The 27,700-nt window shown below is 26.1% G+C and overlaps 1 protein-coding gene across 1 annotated transcript; it reads left to right on the top strand.

Moving 5' to 3' along the window:
* The first annotated feature begins 1,002 nt into the window (after window positions 1-1,002).
* LOC113555747 lies at window positions 1,003-27,700 on the top strand. The gene is made up of 22 exons (XM_026960269.2): window positions 1,003-1,156; window positions 4,442-4,513; window positions 7,967-8,203; window positions 9,506-9,574; window positions 12,661-12,899; window positions 12,985-13,141; window positions 14,886-14,963; window positions 15,203-15,316; window positions 17,280-17,420; window positions 18,731-18,868; window positions 19,018-19,160; window positions 20,529-20,718; window positions 22,657-22,727; window positions 22,955-23,186; window positions 23,406-23,539; window positions 23,738-23,933; window positions 24,004-24,143; window positions 24,207-24,372; window positions 24,453-24,673; window positions 24,799-24,871; window positions 25,011-25,222; window positions 27,399-27,700. The coding sequence occupies exons 1-22, from the start codon at window positions 1,054-1,056 to the stop codon at window positions 27,510-27,512; spliced, it is 3,240 nt and encodes a 1,079-aa protein (XP_026816070.1). The 5' UTR covers window positions 1,003-1,053; the 3' UTR covers window positions 27,513-27,700.

The raw sequence follows: 27,700 nt of genomic DNA, 5'->3' as shown, positions 1-27,700 counted from the left end.
CATGTTTGATGTTTGTAATATTTGCAGTTTCGGAGCTGAGATGTTTATTTCAGGGAGTGCCAAAGGACAAATAATTGTTTAATTTAACTCGAAATTTTCACAGTTTTTACATGAAACTTTTTTTTTATTAGCCACATTAAAAAAATCTTACATAGTTGTTTAAACTTAAATTCCGTCCTTCAACGTCAAAATAATAAATATAAAAATATAATTGCTTTTTTGTTGTGATAATATATTTTAATAATTAATATATATTGTTTCTAATTTTGTAGTTTTTAAATGATTATAATGATTATGTCAATTGATATATTATTTAATATAATATACAGGTCACAACTCGCAAGTAATTTTCAAAATTAACATTAAATCCTTTATAAAACCACTCGTCTTATTGAATTGTATATCTTATGTTATAAGTACCTATCAACCTAAACAGCAACAAGTTGTAATAAGTTTTTGAAGAAATTCGTAAAAAAAAACACATCTATGATAACTTTCTCAGCATCAAACTTAGATTTAATAAAAATGTCATATAATGTAACTATTTAGTTAGTATATAGGTACTTAGCTATCGACATGTTATCATTTACCTAGTAATTATTTATACAGTTTTAAATGTGCATCTATAAAATATTATCCTATGACCTATGAGATTACCTGATGAATTAAAATTAAACAATGTATGGTAATGACTAAAAAAATAAACTATTTATCTTATTTCATTTTGTATAATGTTTTTATATTATACTTATTTTATCAAAAATAATAATTATAATTTCTGCTGTATGTATTGACCTTATATAGTTGATTAAATATAAGTATAATGATACATTTAATATACTCTAGGTACATCAATAATAACCTAACCTTCAGGTTTATATTTGTTCAAAAGCGATAAAAATGTGTTGAGACACCTACTAGATATTTACACTTATTCTCAATGTTTTCTTTAGTTGATTAATTTATTGCGAACTATCCAGTTAATATTTTTTATAATTTATAATATATTTTATTTAATTAATTAAATATTTATATTAATTATATTTATGTATTATGATTTATAAAAGTAACAGATTTTTGTATGTATTAATCTTAATTTACATACACATTTTTAACGTTTGTCAAAGCACAATTTCATTTCATGGTCATAAAAATGGTAAGAAATAATTAAAACATTATGGAAGATTTAGTGTACTTAAAAACTTATAAAACGTGTTATGTGCCAAATGTAATCAAGTGAGGTAGTTATTGTACCTACTTAATGACTTAGTGCAAAATAATTAGTGATACTAAACGAATTAAAGATATTAGTTTAAAAAATAATAAATGCAAATAATCAACTCTATTACGTTAACAATAAAACTTATAAAACTAATCCATAGAATATAGATAATATAGGTATTTATTATTTTCCTTTATAGTTAATCGTTTAAATTTGAACAAATTAGATACTTAAAAAGTGGGCAAGTGGGTATCGCTCTGCTGTGTAGTAGATATGGAGAGTAGGGCACTGGTCATTTTAATGGATGTGTTAAATTTAAATGCAATGTTTACGAAAAACGATTCTGAACGGAGATGATTTGTCAGTTAATGATATTTAGTTGGATATATTATATTATTACCTATATTTAAATTGAAATATATCGTTATTTTACGCGATTTCGTAAAAAATTTAATTTCATATGCTCATAAAATGTTTTCTATACTGACGTTGGAATTTTTTTTTATAACTACTTGAAGGAAAACTTATGGATAACTTTGTATTGGATTTTTGAACATTAAGTATAAATCACACAAATTTTATGAATTTTCAACTTCAAAATTCCTAGCAAATTTTCGCGATTTTGATATATTTCGTAAACATTTGAACTTTAAATGCTTATAAACAAAAATTGTGACTAACGATTTTTGATTTTTTTTTTACTACAATAAGTTCAACTTATAATAAACCTTGTATTAAATTTCAAAGATTTTTTGGATAGCCAAATTTTTTTTATCCGCATTTTAAGAAAAAAAATTAGAAAAGTCGAAAATTTCAATTGTCTATAAGTAGCTTAAAAAAGATCAAAATATTCTGAAAATGTATAAGTAAATAGATAACCATAATATAAATATTTGGTGAAAATTTCAAGTATTCACAATGATTCGTTTTTGAGTTACAGCAAAATATTGATTTTGTCAAAAAGTGGTTATGCGTGAAATTTCCGTTTTTCTGTTATTATTTCAGGGTTTTTCTCGACGCTTATGAAAACTATTGGAAACCCCCATAGTACCAATTAGATGAATTTTCCTATTCAAAGAAGGGCTGAAGTCAAAAATCGAAGCATTATTACTACTCCAAAACGTAATGACAGACACAAAAATAAAAAAACACACATCATTGTAAAAGCAATACATTCATCACTCCGTTCAGAAACTAAAATATGCTAAATAAAATAAAATTTATAATTGCATATTTATTTTATAAATTCACGAAGAAGAGATAATATGTAATAAAATAATTAAAATAAAATATAGTAGAACTTATCGTACGTATATATTCTTAAAACTTCATTGGATTTGATTTTGTTATGAAACTTAAATTAATTAAATTAATAAGTTTTAGTTTACATAGGAACATTAAAATATATATATAGGTACCGTGTATCCCCGAAAACATACTTTATCACTCATTACCCTGTAAATATTTTTCAATTCAATTTGCGGGACTTAAAACTTGACTAATGGATCATAAATTCCTATAACTTATAATTTTTTTAACTCGTGTATTTTGGCATGCGTGACAAAACTTAATTTTTTTTCAAGCAATTTTGATCTATCAACATGTATACTAAACTGAAAATTGGTGAAATTGGAACTAGTTATAACTTTTAAACAATTTATTAAATTAATTAATTTTTTTCGTTCTAAACAACATAATATAATACACTAGCTGAATAATCCAGCTTCGCCCGTGTATAAAATAATCGATTCATATAGAAATTGTTTTTTTTTTATCATAATTAAACTATTTATAGCCTAGCCATTTAATATGTAATATTTTTTTATAATTTAACTTAATTTATGATATTTATAACTAAAGTTGAAAATAATAAGAGTGTTTTACTCGTAGGCTTATTTGGAACAATACTGTGAAAAAAAATTTGGAAAAAAGTTAAATAATGTTGTCACAAAATTGGAACATAAAAAAGGCCTTTTCTTCTTTAGTTTAAGTTTATACATGATAAGATAATAATTCCAAGAATAATATAAGTAATATGTGATATAGTATATACATTTAATAGAAGTATTAATAACTAATGTTAAATTTTAGAAGTTTTGATAAAATAAATGGTGCTCTCATTGACCAACCGCATGGATACTGTCTATTTTTCCATCGCCTTTCATCAGTTTATGAATTATGTTATTTAGATTTGAAGTATATTCTACTCAACTCTACACAAAGAGAGATTTTCGAATAATTTATAGAACTATGGTGTTTAAAACAAACAAATACGTAAACTAAAAAAAAATCAATTTAATACATTTTTTTTAAAAGTTATATTTAGGTCTAATTTCACCAATTTTGAGTTTAGATAGATTACATGTTGATAGATCAAAATTGCTTGGAAAATATTGAATATTTCGAAAATGATATTAAAAATAGAGGTTGCCATTTAAAAAAAAATGAAGTGTTGCGTTTTGCGCATGCGCAAAATACACGAGTTAAAAAAATTATAAGTCATAGGAATTCATGATCCATTAGTCTAGTTTAACGTCCCGCAAACAGAATTAAAAAATATTTACAGGGTAATGAGTGATAAAGTGGTACCCTGCTTTTAGGGACACGCGGTATACACTAGAAACACAATTTTATAATACCTATTGGCTATTTATTTACATATTAAAAAATATAATAATATATATTATTATAATTGTTTATTTACTTGTTTTTAAAATTAGAATCATTTATCTTACAAAATTATAACAAAAATTTTACCTATACATTTTACAAAAAAGAAAAAAAATGACAACTTAAATTTTTTTTTCTGTTTATCAAATATGCCAAGTATAAACTGGAGTAGGTTACAAATATTTGAAATCAATGATGAAATATATCATAATTTGCTTAAAATAAACAGATTATTAGTACTAGTTTATAATATCTTGTATAGGAAGAATAAGGTACCTATAGTATGTAATTACTAATTAGGTAGTTAGATATTTCTAATATTTATTGATCATGTACACTGTACTATGGTTTGTATGTAAAGCTATCAAAGAGAAATCAATATGTCAGAAAATTACAAATTATACATATACAGTATTTAATAATTCATGAATATAAACTAATTATATCATAGATGCATAAAATATATATTGTAGGTATTTAAATGTATTATTAACTTATGTGAGCGAGTGAATGGTTTGATATTAAACAATTATTTTGTTTTTATTTCAGATGTTTATGAGGATTATGACATTACGACGATTTATAGAATCACAGATATGTCTATATTCAACAGCAGCAGCGGTTTGTAAATTATTATCATTTTCTTTTTACTACTTTAATACAAAATATTTATTTAAAAATTAAATAATAGTGGTTCAATGATAATTTGAATGTATAAAATACTTTATAAATTGAACGTAACTATAAAACCATTTTAATTTATCATGCCTAACTATTTATTTATTTAATCAACAGTTCATATTGCATTGATTTAAGATTTAATAAATTTAAAATATTTGTCCTAAATGATAAATTTATTTTTAATTAATAAATAAATAAAATAATATTTAACTAAAATGGATTGTAAGCAACCACTAAATTCCTTCATTTTAGGTACTTAAATATTATGATCTTTATGTTGAGCACTAACATCGTATTGTTTAAATTCAAAGTACTTAGCTACTATCAGAATCCTTTAACTTTTCTTTTCTTGGAATAATATGTTTCAAAATCTCCGTACTACACAATATTCTTTATCTCCCAGTCACTATCTTTGTCCCTTTATCAAATATAATTTTCTAACTAGAAAAATATACTCGAATAAAATATCAGTTTACAATGTTTACATACAATTACAACCGTTTAAATTATAATGTAGGTACATAAAACATAGATCCCGGTACTCATCTTGACTTACCCTTTATAGGCCAATTTATAAACATATAAAAAACCTGCAATGGCCTCGTTTTATGGTGATTTAATAAAAAAACGCTTTAAAACATTTTGTCTAAAAAACAATTTTTCAAAAAAATCACCATTTTATAAAGTTATTTATTAATCATTGATAATATAAAAAAAAATAATAATAATAATTTTAAATTCCGTTGAATTTTGGATAAATGGAAAGGTAACAAGTAAGTATACATAATTTCAACATTTTTGAAAATTGTTAAATTTTACAGTTTTTGAAAGATTTTAGTTTTAATAATTAGGTACTTATTTTAAATTAATTACTATTCGCGTCCTATTCGTTGGGAAGATTTAACCTTCCCAAAAAATATAATCAATAATGTACCTAGGCTTGGTACTTAATACTTATCATTAATATTATTCAACAGTACTAAAATTATGAATTTTTTCAAACCTCACTTGTATGGGTAGGAATTATATTTTAAGTATTGTATAATAATGTATATCGTAATGATACCGTGGTCAATGGGTTACATTAGTCATAAGCAGGGCACGGGACTTAAAGCATTTGCTTATTTTTATGGATTGGCTTAAAATGTAGCAGAGTATTATGGAAGTGTATGTCGTGTTATAACGCATTCAATTATGAAATTTGGAAGTGCTTTTTTTTTGTCATTTGGCCAATTTTTCTACTTTTAATGGTTTTTTCAGAAAATTTCTCGCAAAATCTATAAACAAAAAGGCAAAATGTCTCGAAAGTGAAGTTTGATTTTTTTTATATAAAAAAGATTTATTAATTTTTATTTTTTTTTATTTTTTAGTTAGAAACTTTTCTTAATCATTTTATTTCAATATTTTCGTAGTCTTTAATTATATTATTTTTATTACAATTACAAATTATGTCTAGTACCTACTTTATCATGTAAAAAGAAATTTTTTTTTTTTCGATTAAATATTTTTGCTCAAAAGTAATTTTTTTAAATGCTTATTTTAGTGCTTGTAATAATGTTTTTAAGTGCTTTTTTAAGCACTTATTTTAAAGATTTTAAGTGCTATAAGTCCCGAGCCCTGGTCATAAGTACTTTGCACTTATGGCTTACGTATATTGTATGCTGGTATTACGAGAAGTCTTACATCTATGTATTAATTATGTTATCGTTTAGAATTCCAGAGTAGTTAATAATCATTATTATTATTTATTTATTAGTTTTTTCTAATACGATATCGTTTGTTAATACTTACTGTTGATCTTCTATTTTTATCTTGAAGCATTGTAGCATATAATTTATTATATGTACAAGTTTGCTCAATTCATAAAAGGATTTTCTAATAAATTGTATAATTTTTATTTTTAAACATTTTTTTTTTTAGCTCTAGTGAATCAATAGTTATAATAGCACTTTTTCTTACATGTAAGTAGGTATGTTAAAAACATGAATTAAGTTTAATTTATACAATTATAAATGTAATAATATATTACCAACATGAGATGAGCTACCTTTCTTAACATTTTTAAGAGATAACTCTAGAACATAGCTGCACCATTGTCCATAGACGTGAGTAGACTTTAATCGCAGAGTATGTGGTTGATAAAATGTGTTCCTCATATTTGTTAATGCCCATAAAGTAATGCTCATGATAATATGGTACTACCTTAAAATATTTATGTTACCCGTTTTTATTATCAGTATTATCAATAATTTTTATTACTTAGAAAATAATAGGTTTAAAATAGGTAAAAACAATTTCTATGCTAAAAGTTAAAAACATATTTTTATGAAGACGTGTTAATTGAAAACAAAAAACATATAATTATTTTATAATTCTTCACATAATATTAAGCCATGAATGTAAATCGTACCTACAGAATTTGTTGTTATTTTTTCTCCCAAAAGTATTTTATTGCAGGACTTACTTCATATTATATTCTCTAAAAAATCTTTTGCCCCAAGAGTAATGTCATGACGCGTATGGCTGCATAATTCATACCCCGTGCGCGCGCCTATGAGCGATTTATTTATGCACAAGTGGAAATTAAAACTTCAAATCCCCGTATGGGGTAAAAAAATATTCCGGTTTGAATGGTCGAACATATCAAAATGTATGTTTCACTATTCAAAGTGTATTAGGACGAACATGTACAAAATGTCAAGTGGTAAGGTTAAAAAAAATGTTATATCCCCGGATATTGTTAAATTACTATTTATAATCAAAAACAGGTATGTAATTAATTATTAACTACTATTTATAAATGTATTATAATATTATAGTTATATAGACAAACTCGAATTTGAGTTTGGCGGTCCCGGGGCATAAGGCATAGAGCCCCTTAGATCACCCTATGTTTAAGCCACTGCCTATTGATACATGAAATATATTATGTTGTTTTAAATTTTATTAGCTTTAATTAACAGTTTAGAATTTTATTTTAATTTGATGATAAGGATCATGGGGTAAATAGGAAATATTTTCGGAGGGAGTTTTGATCTAGGTCTATATTAATATTATAAAATATTAAAATTAAATATGAATAATTTATTTTTAATTTTGGGGGTGTTTGAAAATTCCACCCCCCTTACCTACGCCCACGATAAGGATACCAAATATAATATTAGATTGCTTTAGGCGATTCAGATCCTTAATCCTACTCTAGATAGTACATTTGATCATATTATATGTATAATCTAGATTCTAGAATAATGTTATTTGTTTATAGCTTATATTTGAATTGCATGTAAACATTATAAAATTATACTCCACGAGATAAGATTAATCTTAATTTTCAAATAATCAAATTAATTAATTTTTTTCTCTTTAAATGTCTATGTTATTTTACATTGTTAGAAACAGGTGGATTCATGGATGATAATTTCTTAGCTGACTTTAATGGAAGATATTCAATTGAAATACATTTAAGAACCAATTCTATTGGAATGCCATTACAACTCTATGATGGTATTCATAGTATGTCAACAAATACAAAAGAAATCATTAATCTTCAATCATTTCAGAATAATAGTCAAATGAGTATTTCGTATAATTCAAATAATTGGATACAAATGAATATAAATAACTTGAATGGTGAGTTCTTACTTATTTATAGAACGGTGGAACCTGAATTCTAATGACCTAAAAAAATTAAAATGTTGTAGGTATAATTTAAAAATTCATCAGTATTGTTACTGAAAATGGGTGGTAGAGAGGATTGGTTAGTATCTTTAGTTTCTTGCAAGTAAGATGTGAAGCAAGTGAAATTGAAGTAGTATTAACAATATTGTGTGGTTCATTATGATTAAAGAATTTTTGAGTTGGAGGATGTAAATTTTGAGTTATTGAGTAATTTCTTGAGTTAAGTTTAATGAGTAAATTACATTTTTTTTATATTTGGTTCATTCCTGATGTTAGCTGAATGTTTGCTGATTATTTTTAAGTGTCTAAAGGTTGTTGATCTCTACAGTGGATGCAGTTAGGAGAATGGGCACTTTGTGCTGAATTGCAGAACATTGGTAACGTTTCTCACAGTATGATCTTGGGAAAGCAATTTTTGTTGAATACACAATAACAACTATTCTATAATATCTTTTTTGTTTTGACTGATAGATAAGTGTGAAATGTACTTTGCTGGTTTTTAGAAATTTGATAATATATCTGTAAAATTGTGTTAAGCACAGTTGGTGGACAGTTTGAATCTATTAACTAAACTTTTACACGTGAAAGTTTCACCGTTGATGATCGATTAAATGATTATCCAGAAAATTATAAAGTTTATAACTAACTGGATATAGATTATAAATAATTTCATCAATGGTATCATAGATTAGTTCTTCGATTGCGATGTCTATGATTGGTAAATTAAACTGGTCATGCTGTTTGTCAGCGAATATTGCTTAGTGATTTGGAGTTACGAAATGTTTTATTGTTTTCGGTAAATGATTTGGTGAATTATTAAGTTTAACCTGAAATTTTCCATCCGTAATTTATATTATCTTACTGTGTGTTATTGATGTATTGATTTAGCATATTCTATATAGACTATACTAGGTGCGTGCTTTAGGGATAATGAGAAAAGGAACCGCCGTGATTTATGTTGTTATGTCGCGTTTTGGACGCAATAACCTCATAATGTTATGATAACATTTGCACTAGAGTTACGTATGTTTAAATTTTAGTCACTTACCCTTCAAATAGTATGACTTTGTTATTAAATATTTCCGAGGTGCTTGCGGCCCTATTTGGGTGTTTTTTAAGTAAATTAATTACTTATTTATAAGACACTGTCTTTATTTTATATAAATAAAGCTGAACGTAATAATATGTGGTATGGACATGAAAACTATACGTCTTAAATATTTTAATAAATTATATTTATCATTTTTTTATTAGGATACAATAACTATTGTGCAGAAAAAAATCGTTACATGATGGACTATACTACTGTACATTTGAGTTCTGGTAATTATTTAAAAATATATACTATATATCAATAATCATACTTAAGTTATTTCGTTACTTATATACTTAGTTACTTATTGTTTTTATATCACAACGAAATTTAAAAAAAAAAAACGATTTTTTCTAGAACTTATTTTACCCATATATTTTTATTTTTATCTCCAATTATTAAGAAAAGTGCTGAAAATTTTTTCTTTTAATTTTCCAAATATAAACTTGATTCATTTTACTATCTTGACATCAAATCGAAGAATTTTTTTACAATTAATAATGTCTTTTAGAGATAATAATTAAAACATTTAAAAAAGCACTCTTCATAAATAAATTATAAATGTATCTTAAAAAAAAAATAATTTTTGTTCTGTACAATATATAAGAACAATGAATTATTATAATATTAAAATTATGTTTATATGAGATTATATTTAAAAAAGATGTTGTATCAAACAGAGCTCGCAATTCTCGGAATTTTTGAAATATATTTTATAATAAGTAGACACCTGAGGTCTTGACAACATAGTATTATAGTATCACAAGTAACATGAAATATAACAATTAATGTAAACCGGCTTCAATCAATTTACATAATATATAAGAATAAGCATCAACTGTAGGTTAATGACACGTGCACAAATTATCAAATTATGACTATTCGTGCTGTTCGACAACAACTTTCGAAGCTATACCACAGGTATACGTTAAATACACCAAGATAGCCGAGCGTTACCATTTTCTGCCAAAGGTTATATTCCGATTCCCACCAAAAATAAAAATAAATTATTTAAGATATTTTTTGAAAACCCTTTATATAAGTTATATCCCGCAAGATTTTTTTTTTTTTTATCGAATAAACCATACATAAAAAATTATAGATTAAATAATATCATGATTAATTACAGATTTGATTAACCTATCTCCTGTAAGCTTATGCAGCTTGTGATGGAGATAGAGAGTTATTATAATTACTACTATAGTCTACTCAGAATAAGAATGCCCACTCGACCGTCTAAAACTTATTTTGTTCGCGCACGTTTGTTTCCAAGGTAAGCGCTGATGTTTGATGTTGTGCACAATGCACATGCAACAATTTTATTGTATACGTAGTGAACTATAATATTATATAATATTCTACCGTTTTCACGATACTGAGCCATTCGTGGTTTATGCATTTATCCTTTGTATACACGGCGGTGGCTGTTTACCGCGACGGATGACGACAATAGTCGACAATGACGACCAATCACAGCACATCTGAATCTCGCCAAGAGAGTCGAGTCGTTCCGGCGGCTTAGTATGTATGCGCGAAAGTGGGCATTCTTATTCTGAATAGACTATAAGTTATTATTAAAATTTCATAACAACGTTATCCACAAATAATTAACGGGTTATTGTCCGCTATCAGTCTGAACCTTCCAGTTTAAACCATGGTCTGTGACAACATTAACGAAAAATTTAAAAAAAATTTCTATTATGTCGGTGGATATTGAAATTATATCAATAGACCGCGGACATATTATGCTAATATACAATAATTTTAAATTTATACAAGCGTATACATTTACGGCATTACTCGATTGAGGTTCTACTATGAACAGTTGCTAAAATTTTTACAACAAATAATTAGAAGTAAGATGAGATATAGTTAATAGTTTATGATCAATATCTATAAAACAAGGTGAGGCCGTATAGATAATAAAGAATTTTCTATGGGTGAAGTGCATACATCGTAATAATTACTATTTCATGGATTTAGATTCAGGGGTTCTCGAAAAATATCTTAAATAATTTATTAATTTTTTTTGGCGAAAATCGGAATATAACCTTTGGCGAAAAACAGACATGGTGATAACGGACAAGGGTCATTTTGGCGGAAAAACGGAAGCCATATAGCCTGTAGCCACATATAAAGAATCCCTCAGCATAGCATATTCAGATTTACTAGAGCCATTAAGTCTACAGCACCTTCACACCTTATATTTTTGTACACTAATTTAATTAAATGTTCTGTTACTATTAACATCAATGCTTTTTTAAATGCTTTTTTTCCAAAATTAACTCCAACCTATTTACTAAAATAAAACTATTTTTACGTATATTATAATATTAATATTATATTATATGTTTCAACTTTCGATATGATTAATAAATTTAAATGTACTCCATCATTTTTTGAATGCATATTATTTTGTATAATGTTACTACAGCAGTAGTGTTAAAATGGAGTTACACACTATTGCCGACAATACAATTTTACATCTACCTGCCACTGTAATGTATGCGGACTTGTAAATAACGTAAATTAAAATTTGTCATTAACGCATTACATAAGTATAATATGTACCTAGTATATACTAATCTTACTGTGATTTTAAAATTTAAACACAAGTGACAAATACGTCATAATATAATAATACCTAAATCTAAGCTATTAACATTAATACGTTGAATCTAGATTGTAGTAAGTACCCGTGTATTGCGTAATAGGCTGCATATGAATTGATTCCTAGATACCTGTTTACTTACACCGATGCCGTTGAGTTGATTCCCGAGTTATTAAGAGGTATGCACAAGCTGATTCTCGGTTCATTATAATATTTTTTTTCAATATTTAGTCAAATATTCAGCCTATTAGTATAATCCAATAGACACTACGAGGAGGTTGGTTGACAAGTTTCTCAAAAATTTGTAGTTTTTTCGTAATTTGAAAATCATTTAATTTTTATTTATTAATTATTTATTGTATTATATTATTATTTATTATTTATTAAAGAAATCATTAGTTAGAAAATGTAGTAGTTAGGAAAAAATTTAAAATACACACGACGTGTAATGATTTTTTTTTCATAAATTCGCGCGTGGTCTCGTTGGACATGAGCTCTCATGTTATGTATGGCGACTGAACAATAGGGAATCAAATCGTACATACCTCTTAATGACCTGGGAATCAACTAATACATAAAGTAGGTGACGGGAATCAACCCACTTTCTGCAGCGTAAAATTATTTTCTTTGTTATTATTGTAACAGCATCAACGACATGGTTATTAACTTAGCATAATATTAATATACCACGTTGATCATTTTCAGGAAAATCTTTATATAATTATTGCTATAAAGTTTTCAATTATATATTCAGCTATAACTATTGCTCAAAATTTACTTCATGTACATTTTTTACATTTTATTGGACACCTGATAAAGACCAAACATGTTTAACTATGACATATTATAGTTATCACAGATATGATAGCGAGGAATTTTTCATCACAATGGATATGTATGATAAAAATAATATGGTTATATCTTCAACTGAATTAAATAAATATGTAATACTTTTTAATAATTGAATCAAAGATTATAATTATTTACTTAGAAATTATAGTAATAACAATAATATTTATTTTTATACAGAACGGTGTAAGGACATTGAAAATTACCAATATTGCTTTTAAGAACAATGAGAAGTATAAATTGTCATTACAACTTAATTTGAAGAACATGTATTATAATGAAGTTGAAAATTATTTACAATTTGGACTCATACGAATTGCCGAATGTTCAAATGATGGTAAACATATATGAAAAAAATAATACTTATTTAAATTTAAAAAAATAAATACTAGTTTTTAGCTACTTAGATTGATGTATATGAAGTTGGCACCCCGACTTTTTTTGATCGATTCAAAAAATATGCAAATAATTGCAAATGGGTTTGAGAATTTGCAAATCAATATTTTATTTTTAGCGAATTTAAAAAAAAAAATATTTTTTCAAATCAATTGGACAAAGTCGGAGGGCAGCGTGAAGTTGAGCTTCCGTAATGGTTTTTAGCTTACAATATTTTGATGATTTATTTGCAAATTCTAAAAATCAATTTTCAAAATATTGTCATATTTTTTAAATCGATCAAAAAAGTCAGGGGAGCCAACTTTACATACATCTTAGATTGCGTATGCGATATATAATGCATTTTTATTTTAATTATAATTTCAATTAAAAAATATATACACTGCAATTATTTGAATATTAATAGGTATAACTAGCTATATTACCCGATTTTGCTCAGGTTTGAATTTATTTTTTTTCTAGGTATCGTTTTCATTTTACTTCTGTTGAAATATACAATATAAAGTATAAACACAATTACAACGATTCATTTTATGGTTTTCCACTTCTTAATTCTAGATTTATTTTTGATATAAACACAAAATTGGAGGCAGATCCAATTAATGATAATTAACTGACATAAATCTAATATCACTAAGATTTGATATATTTAAAAAATATTTTTTTTATTAATATTGTTCTATTACAACTCTTCACTATATAAATGAAATATTTTCAAAAATGCTAATAATTTTTGAAATAACGAATGATTCATGATAAAATAATCATCTGATAGATAACTGTTAATAAATCCGTGTTTATAGATACATTGATAAACTACAGAGATAATTGATAATTGATGTGATACCAAACTTTTAAGACGTTTATTGTATGTAAATACCAATGGGATTTATCGATTTTGTTTAAACGTTCTGTCGGGGATATCCCGAGTGCGTCCACAAAAAGAAAACCGAAAGGAACTACGAGTAACAAAATTGTATACATCGAAGACAACATAAAAAAATTTAAAAATAATAAGATATCAAGATTAGATTTTGTCAAAAGAATGGCATTTAAACACCAGCCTATATTATAGATAAACTAAATAAAAAATACAATTTTTCTTAAATAAATAAATAAACCATTTAAAATAATTAGTACGCACATCCAAATTAAAGGGTGCAAGCTAAAATAAAATATATTATTATGAATAAAAATCACAAAATATTTTTGAGGTGTAAGCCAGTTCATCTCCTTGAGGTGCACCTTGAGTAACTCTAAATAAACTAGGACGCACTAAGACTATATTAAAAATATGACTTTTTGGGGGGATGCACTAAAGCTATGCCAAAAATATAACCATTTTTTGGGGGGACGCACTCGAGTGTTACTTTATTTTGGACGCACTAGAAACAATAAAAAACTGTAATTTCGGGACGCACACGGGAAACTCCGGTTCTATCAAAAAAAAAAAAAAAAAATGTATATAATGAATAAAAAAAAAGTAATTCTGAAAAAATCGAAAATAAAAACAAAACTTGGACATTTTGAAGTGATACATTTTCCTAATGGATATTGATAATTTTTATTTGCTGGAAGAAAATTATTAAATGTTTAGCCTCCAAGCATTCAACTCAATTGTTACATTACTATATTGTATTGTAATACAGTTAAATATTTTATTATTACAAATTGAATGTTTCCAGGTGAAGAAGATGTTCGAATTGTTTCTGCGGATAGTTCTTTTGGTATAAACCCAATACCATTCAACATTGTTGGAAATAGTATGTATTTAAAAATTCATAAATATTAATTAATAAATTATTGATGATAATGTGAAAAGTGTAATATTATAATTGTATCACATTTATTATAGTCGATATAAATAAATATACCTTATAGTATAGTGCATATTTAATAATTTTTAGTGCATTAAATTATTCACAACCTTATTTATAATTTATAAATAATTAATCTAAAAACAATTTTACCATTTTAAATAATAATTTTGTTTTTTAAATAGGTGTAGTGGAACGTTCCCTTCAGTACTTAAATCCTTGTTTAAATGGTGGATATTTTACGAAATTGTCAAATTGCGTTTGTCCTCCTGGTTTTAAAGGACAATTTTGTGAGACAGGTAATTTAAAATTAAGTCTTTATCATTCATCGTTGTAATAATAACTTTAAATAATGTAATATTAATATTTCCAATACCCACAAATAATTAATTTGATTATTTTATATGTGACGAAAGCTTACTGTAACATTTAATGTTTACTATTAAAAATCTTTATTTAAATTTGTAGTAATAATGTGAGAATATAAATATATAGGGAAATAGTTTAGTAATTATAGGTATATTATTTTTTTTTGTCGGGAAAAGAGGCAAAATATGGTAAATGGTTTTTACCAATTGTATTGAAAAACATAGTGGTGATGTCACCTTCTACTTTGGAATAATTTACCAAAAAACTCGATAGGTATAAATTAGCGACTGAAAATTATATTTTATATTTATGATTTATTAAATATAAAATAAATATGACATTACAAGAGTTAGGATGATCTAACGTATAACAAGTAACGACTAATGTTTGTTGCAATAGCCGATTCACACGGTTATATCGTCAACGGTTTCGGGGGGAATAATCAACTGCAAGTTCGATCTATAGATTATAGATATATACTCGTACAATACGAAACATAAATAGTGATATTCTTTAAGTGGACTGTATATATTTTATTTCACGTAAACGGACTACTCATTATTTATGTACACGAGCGTTACTTATAAACTACATATGTTAGTCTTAACACAAATATAACATTCAATATAAAATAGTAAAATAATTACAAACATAATGTTACTAATATAAATATGTTTATAAAATATACACACACGATGCTGACAACAACAACCGTGATGTTATAATACAATAAGAAATAATAATATAAAAAAAAAACGAGTGATGATAAGTCTTACCTGGTTCTGATTGTGGCCTGGATGATCCGCACATGCAATAATCAATAAAAAAAATTTGGCAGCAGTATCACAAGCCAATTGCAAGATTAATAAAGATGGCGACCATACGGCAAACACACGCCTGGTTACAAGTAACGCGATAATTCAACGATAAATACGTGTTATTAAAAGAAAGGTCGTAAAAGCGTCGGTTGCCTACACACGACGGACTACAATATATAAACATGAGTTACGGTGTAAAAAGACGACCAAAGGCACTATACGGCACCATAAAAAACGCGACGATGACCACACGGTTTTTTCGTTTTTATGTTGCGTACGCATATCGCAAGACGACAAGACGACGTACACACACATACACACAGCCCACGGAGGACCGCGTCGGGAAGACCGCCGACGGCGGCACAGACGCGCCAAGGTCACAGGGACTAGCTATGGCCAAACCAGCTATCTGTCTGGCCCGAACAACCAATTATATATCAAAGTGACTGTACTGAGCGAATATTAAAAAAATCTATATATATATATAGCATTAAATTGTAGTTTTGTCTAGTTCTAGCACATACGAACACCATAACTCTTCTCCTCATCACAAATAGGAAATACTAATAGGTGTTTTAAATATTTATATATATATAACCTAACCTAGGAAAGTAAAAAGAGATTATAATTAATTGAAACCATAGACGTGCGCAGACTTAAATTTCAGAGTGTGCCGGGTGCCTACAATATTTTTGGGCATTTTTCCTATTTTCCCTTCAATTTAATATCTAAAGATAAAAGATAATTCAAATTTTATGATTTTCATTTTCATAAAACATCTATCTGTTATATCCTATAAGTTTTTCCACCTACATTTAAAATATTTTAGTATCTACTACATATTTTAGAAAAAAATAAATTTTATTTTAGTAACATTAGTTTTAATTCCTTGCTCTGGGATTTCAATTTTAATACCCCAATCACAAAATGTCGAGACATGCCTGGCACATCCGGTAATCCCCATTCTAACACCTATGGTTGAAACTCAATTGTGATGTATAAAAAGAGTAAATACTAGATGGTTAGATCCACGTCTAAATTCTCTGAAAAAAATTTAATAATTTAATAATTTCAGGGTGTGGATTAAATTCTTACGGATCTGACTGTAAGGGAGTTTGTTCAATACAAGCTGATAAAATGTGTCGTGGAATGTTAATGTGTACAAGTTATGGGTGTACATGTCCACCAGGACTAACCGGTCCATGGTGTAACAAAGGTAGGTAAACAATAGAAGAATATTAAGACGTGTACTAGTTACTCTCAAAGGGCGGCTTTCATTTGGGCGAATAACCCAAAATAACATATCATTTGTACGAAATTTACACGGAACCCTTAATCTATCTAATATACATCGTTTGGGCGTGCCGAGATATTTATGAAATTTATATAGACTTTATATATATATATACATGTTTTCCTTCCCATTTTTAGAGACTTAGGACTCTCAATTACCTCTAATTGGTATAACAACTTTTTGTTGTAAAAATATTTATTTAGCGAAGTTAAATCATTTTATACAAGTTAGACTATATATTTTATAAAATATACACATACACGTATTAATTAGAATATACATTATCATTTTATTAATATATTGTTTATATATATTATATTATGCAGCACTAAATATTTTAAAATATTTGTCCGTTTTGTCACCGTCTTAGTACAATCTAACAAATTATTGTTCACTATCTATATCTGTAAATTGGTATAAACACTTTAAAATAGTTAATCATCAATCAGCCGAAACGATATAATAAAAAATAATAATAATATTGAGTTGAAGACGTTGTAGTAAATACAAATATAAAAATTATTGTATAGGTAAGTAAATATGTTACATCCCTATTATTTAATAATTTATAAATTCGACTAAACGATCGGTTAATGTCTCGCCCCCAATGTTATAAGCTCTTCTCTGGTAAATTTTGGATTATTCACCCAAATGAACGATGCCCCCATAAAAAGTACTTTTTTTTATATCAATCCTTCCCCCCAACCCCAAACTACCTAGAAAAAAATACATCAGTTTCCCTCAACCAAATGTACCAGTTGCCCTCACATATTATTATATATATGATTATAATACTAATCCATAAAATAGGGGAAGTAAGTATGTAAATAATAATAATATTTATAATAAAAGGATAAATACAATAATTATAAGTGACAAACAACCTAATTTGTCAAAAAGGTAAAATAATATAAATTGATATTTACAATTATCATATATATGTAGGTATTGTAATGTGTAACATAAAAAATAGTATAAAATGATAAGTAACTTAGGCACGTCTAAAATTACGCACTCTAATAAAACACTCTTTGTACCAAGTGAGCTATTATTATTAATAAAATTGCTATTATTTTTGTGTACAAAAATTATTATTTATATATTTATTTTCTCTATTTTACGGAATCATGGATATAATAGTATGTGAGTGCAATTGGTCAACACCCAAATATTATTGTATATACATAATTTATATCTTCAGTAATTTATTAAATAGTTTTTTTATGTTAAAGACTGTACACTAGGTACATATGGAGCTGATTGTAAACAAACTTGTTCCAGTAATTGTCTTAATAATACATGTGATCAATATACAGGTGTCTGCTTACGCGGATGCTTAGCAGGATACGTACCACCATATTGCCGTGAAAGTAAGATACATTTTTGCTAAAATATCAAAAATGTCGTTTAATATATTTTTAATATTTTTAAACACTTTCTCAAAATACTTATTTTATATATAATGTTAATAATTAAAAAAAAAATTGTATTAACTATTGTAATGTGTTTGACTTTATAGAATATCCATACTTAGTTAACCCACCTACGTTGCTTTCGGCCACATACGATAGAATTATAGTAGGATTGAACTTTGAAGAAAATAGTATTACAAAATATGGAGATAAAATTTTGAATATAAAGTATTATCAACTATTTTATAAGGTAATTATTAATAATTACTACTAAAACCAAAAATAATTTATATTTATTTCTACAAAAGGGTTATAACGAATAACTGTATTGACATAACGAATACAGGCAGGGGCGTATTTAGGTAGGGTCTTTGGGTCCCGTTGCCTAAAGTGGCAAAATTTTAAAGATTTAGAGCGGCGGCAAATTTTTAGGGAATGGTAAACTACTACAAATGTAGTGTAATTTCCTAAAAAATATAGTGTTAACTCCTATAAAAGATAGTGTTAATTCCTACTAAAAATTAATACCGCTCGTATTGCTGTAAAAAAATATCAGTTTTACGTCTTGCAATATAGTAACACATAAAATAAAAATTGCTTGAAAAATATAATAAAACAAGTCAAAATCATTTAAGCTTAAAATAAAATTTTTTTTGAAAAAAATAATAAAAAATTCAATAAAACAATACTTAGTCATAATCATTTAAGTATATTTTTATGGCTTACTTTGTACTTCAAGTGCCGGTATTAACGTAGAGTATAGTATATAATATGGATATAGCCTAACCTTCTAGAATCATCATACAGCGTATAAATATGCTCTATTTAAGCGTTTGTTTGTTAAATATATGTTTATTATTTTCAAGTTATGATAATTTTGAGCTTTTTGAGCTTTTCAACATCAAAATCGTGAATTTAAGTATTATTACCCTATTTTTTAAAGGGGAAAAATTTCTATGTAGGAGATTACAATTAGCCAAATTTTTATTTCGTACTTTACATGATGAGTACTGACGTAGTGACGTCAATCATTAATATTTTTCACAACAAATGTGTGCCACAGAGGCATAGAATACTATAGTATTTATATAGCATGGTGTTCTATGGTATTAACAGTTTCGCCATTGCGCGGCGTAGAAGTTTTTTAGTTTTTTTTTACTGGGGGGGGGGCAGCAAAATATGTGTTGCCCTTATCCTAAAATTCCTAAATGCTATATTATTCAATGTATAATTCCCATGTACATTGAGTTGACCAGTTGCAAATAGAAGTATGTTTATAATTAATTGTTGTCTGTTTAAAATAGACGCCGTTTTGCCACTATACACTTTTCAATTTATAAATTAAACATGATTTATGAAGTACCTATACAATATTCTAAAACTTACGAGTATTATCAATAGCACTAACTTAAAAATATATTTCATGTTTTTTTAATTCGTATGTAGTTACTAGCTATAACTTACAAAGTCACCTGTCAAATCTTTTGTAACTCATTGACTAATATATTAATATAATATCATTGGCATTGTAAATTCCCACCTTATCGTTTTAGGTAAATTTATATGTGATTCACGGTTTTAATGTACATTCGTCATATTAATGTTTTTTGTTTTATAGTCATTAATAGAAGATACATTTAGAAGTTCTGAAATTAAACCAATAAGCAATACCATCAATACTACTTCGGAAGTTATTAGTGACTTACAACCAGATACTAAATATAAGATTGGAGTATTGTTAATTTCAGATGATGGGAATTTTAATGATAAAGATGTAGTATATGGTCAATATAAGACCACGTGTATACGTAAGTACCTAACTACTAAACAGTAAATGTTAATTGCCTATTTATAATAAATCGTTAGATTAAAATATTATCAACATAAAAATGAATCTACCATTATTACTCACTATGGTGATATACAAAAGCGTTCGTAGGTCCAGCAATAGTGCAGTAACTTTGGTCTCCGAGAGTCGGGGCCCCTCTTAAATTTTTTTTCAGCTATGTTCTTAAGGTGAAACAATGATCTTTGAAATGAATTTTCACAAAAAATCATGGTTATGGTTAAATTGAACTATTATTAGGTTTTTTGGTTCATACGATTTAAATATTTTTAAATATAAAAATATCACAACGATTAACAATGTGTCCTTTTAAAAAATAAGAAAATATAATAATAACAATTTCCTAACTTTAAATTGCATCATTAAGTTTGAGCGGTTTGACGTTACGGTATATATTTAACACTGTAGCCATTATTTTTACAGAACAAACCGGTAACTATTGCTAAAACTGTTTTATTATAAGAAAATATAAAATTATAAATATTATTTTAATATTTTTTTCGTATAAAGTTCTTTTTTTTAATATTTAACACTGATAGAAAATCTTAAGGACAGAAAACCTTCAGCCGAGACGACTGCCTCTCATGCATCTCGTGGGTGCACGCTTATAATATCACAATTATAAAATACCGTTGAAAATTAAAATAAAATTCTAGTTTTTAATAATATTTTTTCAACAATTACGCATTTATTTTGTTTTATTTTCCAATGTTTTCAATATAAGCATATTAAAAATATGGGTATGGCCGTTTTTGACTAAAATCGTATCCTTCCCTTTTTGAATGATTCACTTTTCAGCCAAATTTAAAATAGGTCAATTCCTTTTTTGATCAAAACAAAAATTTACTATAAGTACGTAAAAAAATTAAATAATTGGTATATAGTTTTATAATTTTTGTAAAATTTAAGACAGTTATTTACCAATATTTTATTTTTTGTACGTACTGGTATAATACTTACTTATTTTCAAATTTTTAACGTATTTATTGTTTTGTATACAAGAACACTAAATAGCAATGTATAGGACAACATTAAAAGAATCTGTAAGTCTTTTTTAAAAAGATCCACAAAGGAAAACTACAAATCTCTGGATGTGAAATGATGTTCATGTTTAAGAGTGTCATCAATAGGGCTGGGATTAATAAATAATAAAAAAACCAAAAATATGTACACAATTATGTAGTTAAAATGACCAAAATAATATGTAGTACGAAATAAAAATTTAAAATTATGTAAAATATGTAAAAATATGTAAAATAAAATATGTTTTATTTTATTGCAAATCACGTGAAATGAATTTATCATTTGCAAAACTTAATTTATCATGTTTTAGTAAAAATATGTATATACAAACAAATCCCAGCCCTAGTCATCAAAGATGAAAATGTGACATTTTATGATGGCTAAAGGGAATGCAAACCATATAATAACCTAGTAAAATACATACAAAAAGCCTTTGGGCAGTCATTTTTAAATTATCTCGGACCGCGGGACCGGTATATTTTAACTCTATGCCATATTCATATAAAAAAAGTTTAGTGTACCAAAATTAATCTTAAAAAAATTATATACCACAGGCTGTTTTCCCAATTAACATAATTTATTTTTAAAATTGTTTACATAATTCTATTTATATATTTTATATTTTTAGTAAAATATTATGTGAAATTGTATTTAAAAGTTAAAATTGTATAAGTAAAAATGTATCTCAACACAAGCTATCGCTTAAAGAGATTCATAATCTTGTAAATAACTCATTGTATTGTACATATTCTGTAAGTTCTAAAGTTTATTTAAATAAATAAAAAATATAAATAAATAGGTAGGTTAGAATAATGTGTAATTATTTTATTTTTTTTACATTTATAATAATTTACAAAATACCTAATAATTTTTTTAGAACCTCAAATTACTGATTATAACATAAAATTGATGAGTGGAATACAAAGCATAAACATAACTTGGGACATAGTAAGTGTAAAGACAGTAAACAATAGTTAATTTTTCATCCATAAGAATTATTACATTTAATTAACTTTCAACTATAGATTTTTTTAATTTGTTTGTACTAAATATACAATATACAATCGCTAACAAATCAAGGCTATTAATTATTCTAAAGCATTTAATATAATACTTTATATGTTATTTTTCAAAATTCAGTACACCAATGATTATCGTTTTTATTATATGTGCAGATTACTTCAAATCGACTAGAATGCAAAATTACAAAATACGTTTTGACTTTAATGTCAAATCAATCACAAAACCAAATAACTGATGTACATGAAATACTATCAAGTACAGAAAGTGGTCACTTTTTAGATAATCTTCTTCCAGGTTTTCAGTATAACATAAAATTAACTCCTTCAACAAGTAATGGAACGTTACCATCATCGCCTATATATGCATTCACTACTCTTATGTCAAGTAAATATTTATTTATTCTTATTTAAAATATTATTTATTTTAATTAATAACTTTCTTGAACTTTTTGACTTTTTTGTAGCAAACTATAAAATAGCGCTCAACATTGTAATATCTACTAACTATACTAAATAATGTGATGTATTTTATAGCCGGTTTATTTCGTTATACGGGAAAAAATAATATTCTATAAATATAATTGTTGCTTTATTTTTAATACAGAAAACGATGTTCAAGTAAAAAATATTTCTATCAAACATGAAAATGAAAAAATTAAATTAAACTGGATTTTGGTAAATTCCAATCAACATTATACCACAGTTCACGAGCCAGTAACATCAATAATCAGATATAAAGTAATTTATTCAACACAACTTTTATAAAAATTTTAATATAATTATTATCTGCCTAATATTAAAAAGGTATAATATAATATTAATTTATTTAAACTGTCTATTCAGATCAATTATGAGTAATTTAAGTACTACATAGAACATACCTAATACCTATATAATTACTTATGTCTTTCTAAACACTTTTTGATTTTCATTTAGCTCAAACGAATTCTTAGTTGTTCCATAAGAGAAATAGAACAAAATTGGACGTCAATAACAATTTACAACCATACCAACTATGCAATATTTAATATAGTGCCTAATTCTCAATATAGTATACAAGTTTTGATTGACGTCAATGACAAAAATACTACTCAACAAGAAAATATGATAGATGTATTAACACCAGCATCAAGTAGAAACATATTAAACTATAATTGAATATATTTTTTATCATGACATTTTTTTCTATATTTACCTATTAGATCCAAAAACTGAACCTATCTTAGATCCCGAGCATCCAATTTATATTACTAATAACTCTATATTTGTTCAATGGAAAGTTGATTCAGAAAATTGCTCCAAGCTTAATGGATTTTTATCACGATTTTATATAGAATTAAAGGTAACTTTTGTAAATATGGATGATTTTTTTTTAAATAAGATATATGTATAATATATTAATTAGGATACGGTTGATGACATTTTACAAGTAAGAGAAACGAAAAATAATTACATTTCCTTTGATGATCTAAAGTCAAACACAACTTATGAACTGAAAGTATTTATAAAAACACACATTGGTTATAATCCTGAACATTTTCTACTCGTCAACTTTACGACTAAATTTGAAAGTAATTGGAATTTAACTATGTAATTGTTTAAATGTTTTAATAAAACTTGTGTTTATATTTTTTACTTTTAACATCTATAGATTTAAAAGCAATTGAAGATTTAGTAGTTTATAAAAAGAGTTTAAAGAACCGTATGGTAGGATTTCGCTGGAGCTATTCACAAGATACAAATTTAAAGGGATTTATAGTTTCGTTTAATGAGAGTAATTTTATCATACCACCACAAAAATGCTCAGCGTGGCCAGAATACTATTGTCATACATTCTATAATTTGAGCCCCAGCAGTAACTACACATTTAAAGTACGTATATTGCCGTGAATAATGGTAAATACTATATTGTAGTCACTATATAGTACTCTGTTAAATTACATTTAATGGTGTTTATATAAATATTTTTACACAAGATGAAATTATTTTTGTATTAGATTAAGCCAAAATCGATAGATTATCCAGAAGGTGGTAAGGTATCGTCAATTTATTTTAACAGCATCGATGGACGTGAGTATATTAATTAAGAATTCCTAGTAGGTTAAATACTCGATATACAATAAATTGAAAATATTGAATAATATAAAAGAATACTATAATTTATGTATTATATTACGATTATTTTATTATTGTACACATACAAATTTAGAACCTGATTCTCCAATGAACTTTAAAACGACCAAAATTGGTAGCACTTCTATGTCTGTCCAGTGGGATATTCCATGGATATTCAACGGTGAATTGAAAATGTTTATTATAAACGTCGAAGAAATTGCATCTGTAGATATGGAGACGTGTTGTGTTAACATTGCACCAACAGAAATTTTAATTTATGAAGAACTACCTACATATAACCATACGGTAATACATTTTCTTTGCAGATAATCAATTTACAGTAGTAAAATTGTAATCTATTTTACTTTAAATCTGCAGATTGGTTCAAGTTAAAAATAATATCAATCTGTTGCTGCTTTATTGTACTCGTAATATTTTTACTTTAATAACAAATTAATTCGCGTTGTATATAGATACAACGTTTATGTGTACGACATAATAGATCATTTATTTTATATTCAATATAAATACATGATTTCTATACTATGATTTTGTATATACTTAGCTTGTGAAAAACGTTAAGACTATTAATCTGCAACATTAAATTTGATATAAGCCTAAGGTAGTGTATAGGTATGCCGCGATTACACAAGTTAGTTACGCCAATGGTCTTAAATATGAAAAATACGAAAATAAACATTAATTTTTTTTTTATTTTGTATTTAAAGAATAATCCAATAAACGAATATTAATTAACTTTAAAACTGTGGTTTGTGGCCCTGTAATCCAGTTATCATCTTTATAGTTTATAATTCATAGTTAGAATAAATATAATAAAAAAATTAGATAAAGTTGTTGGCCAGGGACAAATACAATGTGACAGCCAGTGCTCGTTGGGTATCAAATATATACCATAATATTACATATTTATACATAATATTTAATATTAAATTTCAACATGACATAAGTACATTTATAAACTTACAATAAACACACCACATTTAGGCCCATAATGAGTTCCTCAATTTATGAAAAAATGTGCTCATACTGTTAGCAAATAGATAGACGTGCTGTGTTTGATAAGTAGTCAAGTAGATACTATAAAGTTTTAATCATAGTTATTTTATCACTTTGTAGCCGGTTGTTGGTACCTCTACTGTACTCAAAAGTGCTATAATAATGGACTTTGATATTTTGTTATATTTCCTTCCTACCCAAATAGACACAACATACATCATAAAATACATAAATTGATGATGTTTTATAATTTTTGTTTTAGACATCTGTTGTTACACTACTCTTATATCATCTGTTCTTGACCCAATGTCAAGTATAGTTGATATGCTGTATATTTAAATAAATAGGGTTTTCGGATACGTGGGTTTTTCTAACAACCATAAAATTTGTACGGTTTTATTCAACACATTCTTCTTTATCATTTGGTATCATTGGTTTTTTAATATCTCCACTGGATAACGTTTTATTTAATTTACAAAATTATAAAATGCAAGTTATTACTCTGGATAATAACTACTCTCAATAAGGATACCCAATTTGGCATGCGGTCGTAAACGTGTTAACATTTTTTTTTAAAAAAACGTAAATATAATTATTAATTATTAACCATGAATTTAAATTGAATTACTTTGATTAAAATCATATTTACAATAATACAATTTTATATTATTTTTATTTAACTATTAAATCACAATAATCAACTCGCGACATAAAAGTCGTAGTCGTCACTCGTCACGCTTGGTGTCAGTCGTTTGTGTTTTAAAAATTTCGTGTTTAAAATGTCTGTTGAGTGTCAAATATCCGAGATATCAAAAGTCCAAATGCCGTCTAAATAATATAATAAACATTTATAGGGGTAATAAAAAAAAAGACAACATAAATTATAAGATATGATATTAAATTTTTAATTTTTATTATTGATCTGTAAAATACGACGGCAGTTTAGGACATTAATAATAATAATTTATTATTATAAGTACTTACAGTTATTTACAACAACATTTTATACAGTTGTATCACAATAGTATTTAAGTATTTTTATACAAACATTACATATATTTTAATCATTAATATTCGATTCTTTTAAAAACCTCAACATATTAAATTAGTATTAGAGATCCGGATCCAGTGCAAGTCTGATAATATTGAAGGGTTGTATGTTTTTTCTTGTTTCCTCGTGTTTCCTGATCGGTTCAATCGTTTCTGATTAAACCGGTAACCTTTTTCGAACAAATAATTTCTATACACGAATTTACTGATGGAATGTTTTTGTAATGTATCGTATAAAACATTTATATAGTTGGATTTGTGTTATCTTTTTGTTTGATAGATGTACCTATAATATGTTATATATATCGTACGTACGCATATTTAAAATAAATAGATATGTACTTAGTACTTAGTATTTTTTATTGCCTAATTTAACACCTCTAAGTATATTATATTATTTATTATTATTTTACAGATTACTGGCTTGCAACCCGGATCAACATATTCAGTTGGAGTTTTAACTGTATCCAAATCATCATGGTACAGTTCACCGTCTAGACTACCAGTTACAACTATTGAAGAAATGTAACTATTAGTATAAATATTAATATTATTGTTTCCAATCATTTTTATATTCTTTATTAAACAATAAGAATTTACAATATTTATATATGTTTTTGAAATGTATTAAACATAATATTATAAAACTATAATAATGTAGTATAGGTATAGTACTTTTTGATATCAAGTACATAATCTAAACATTAATAAAATGTA

The sequence above is a fragment of the Rhopalosiphum maidis genome, chromosome 1 (assembly GCF_003676215.2).
Source record: "Rhopalosiphum maidis isolate BTI-1 chromosome 1, ASM367621v3, whole genome shotgun sequence".
In the NCBI taxonomy this organism is placed as follows: Eukaryota; Metazoa; Arthropoda; class Insecta; order Hemiptera; family Aphididae; genus Rhopalosiphum; species Rhopalosiphum maidis.
Note: the sequence above shows the minus strand (reverse complement) of the source record. Positions and strands in the feature narration are given on the sequence as shown.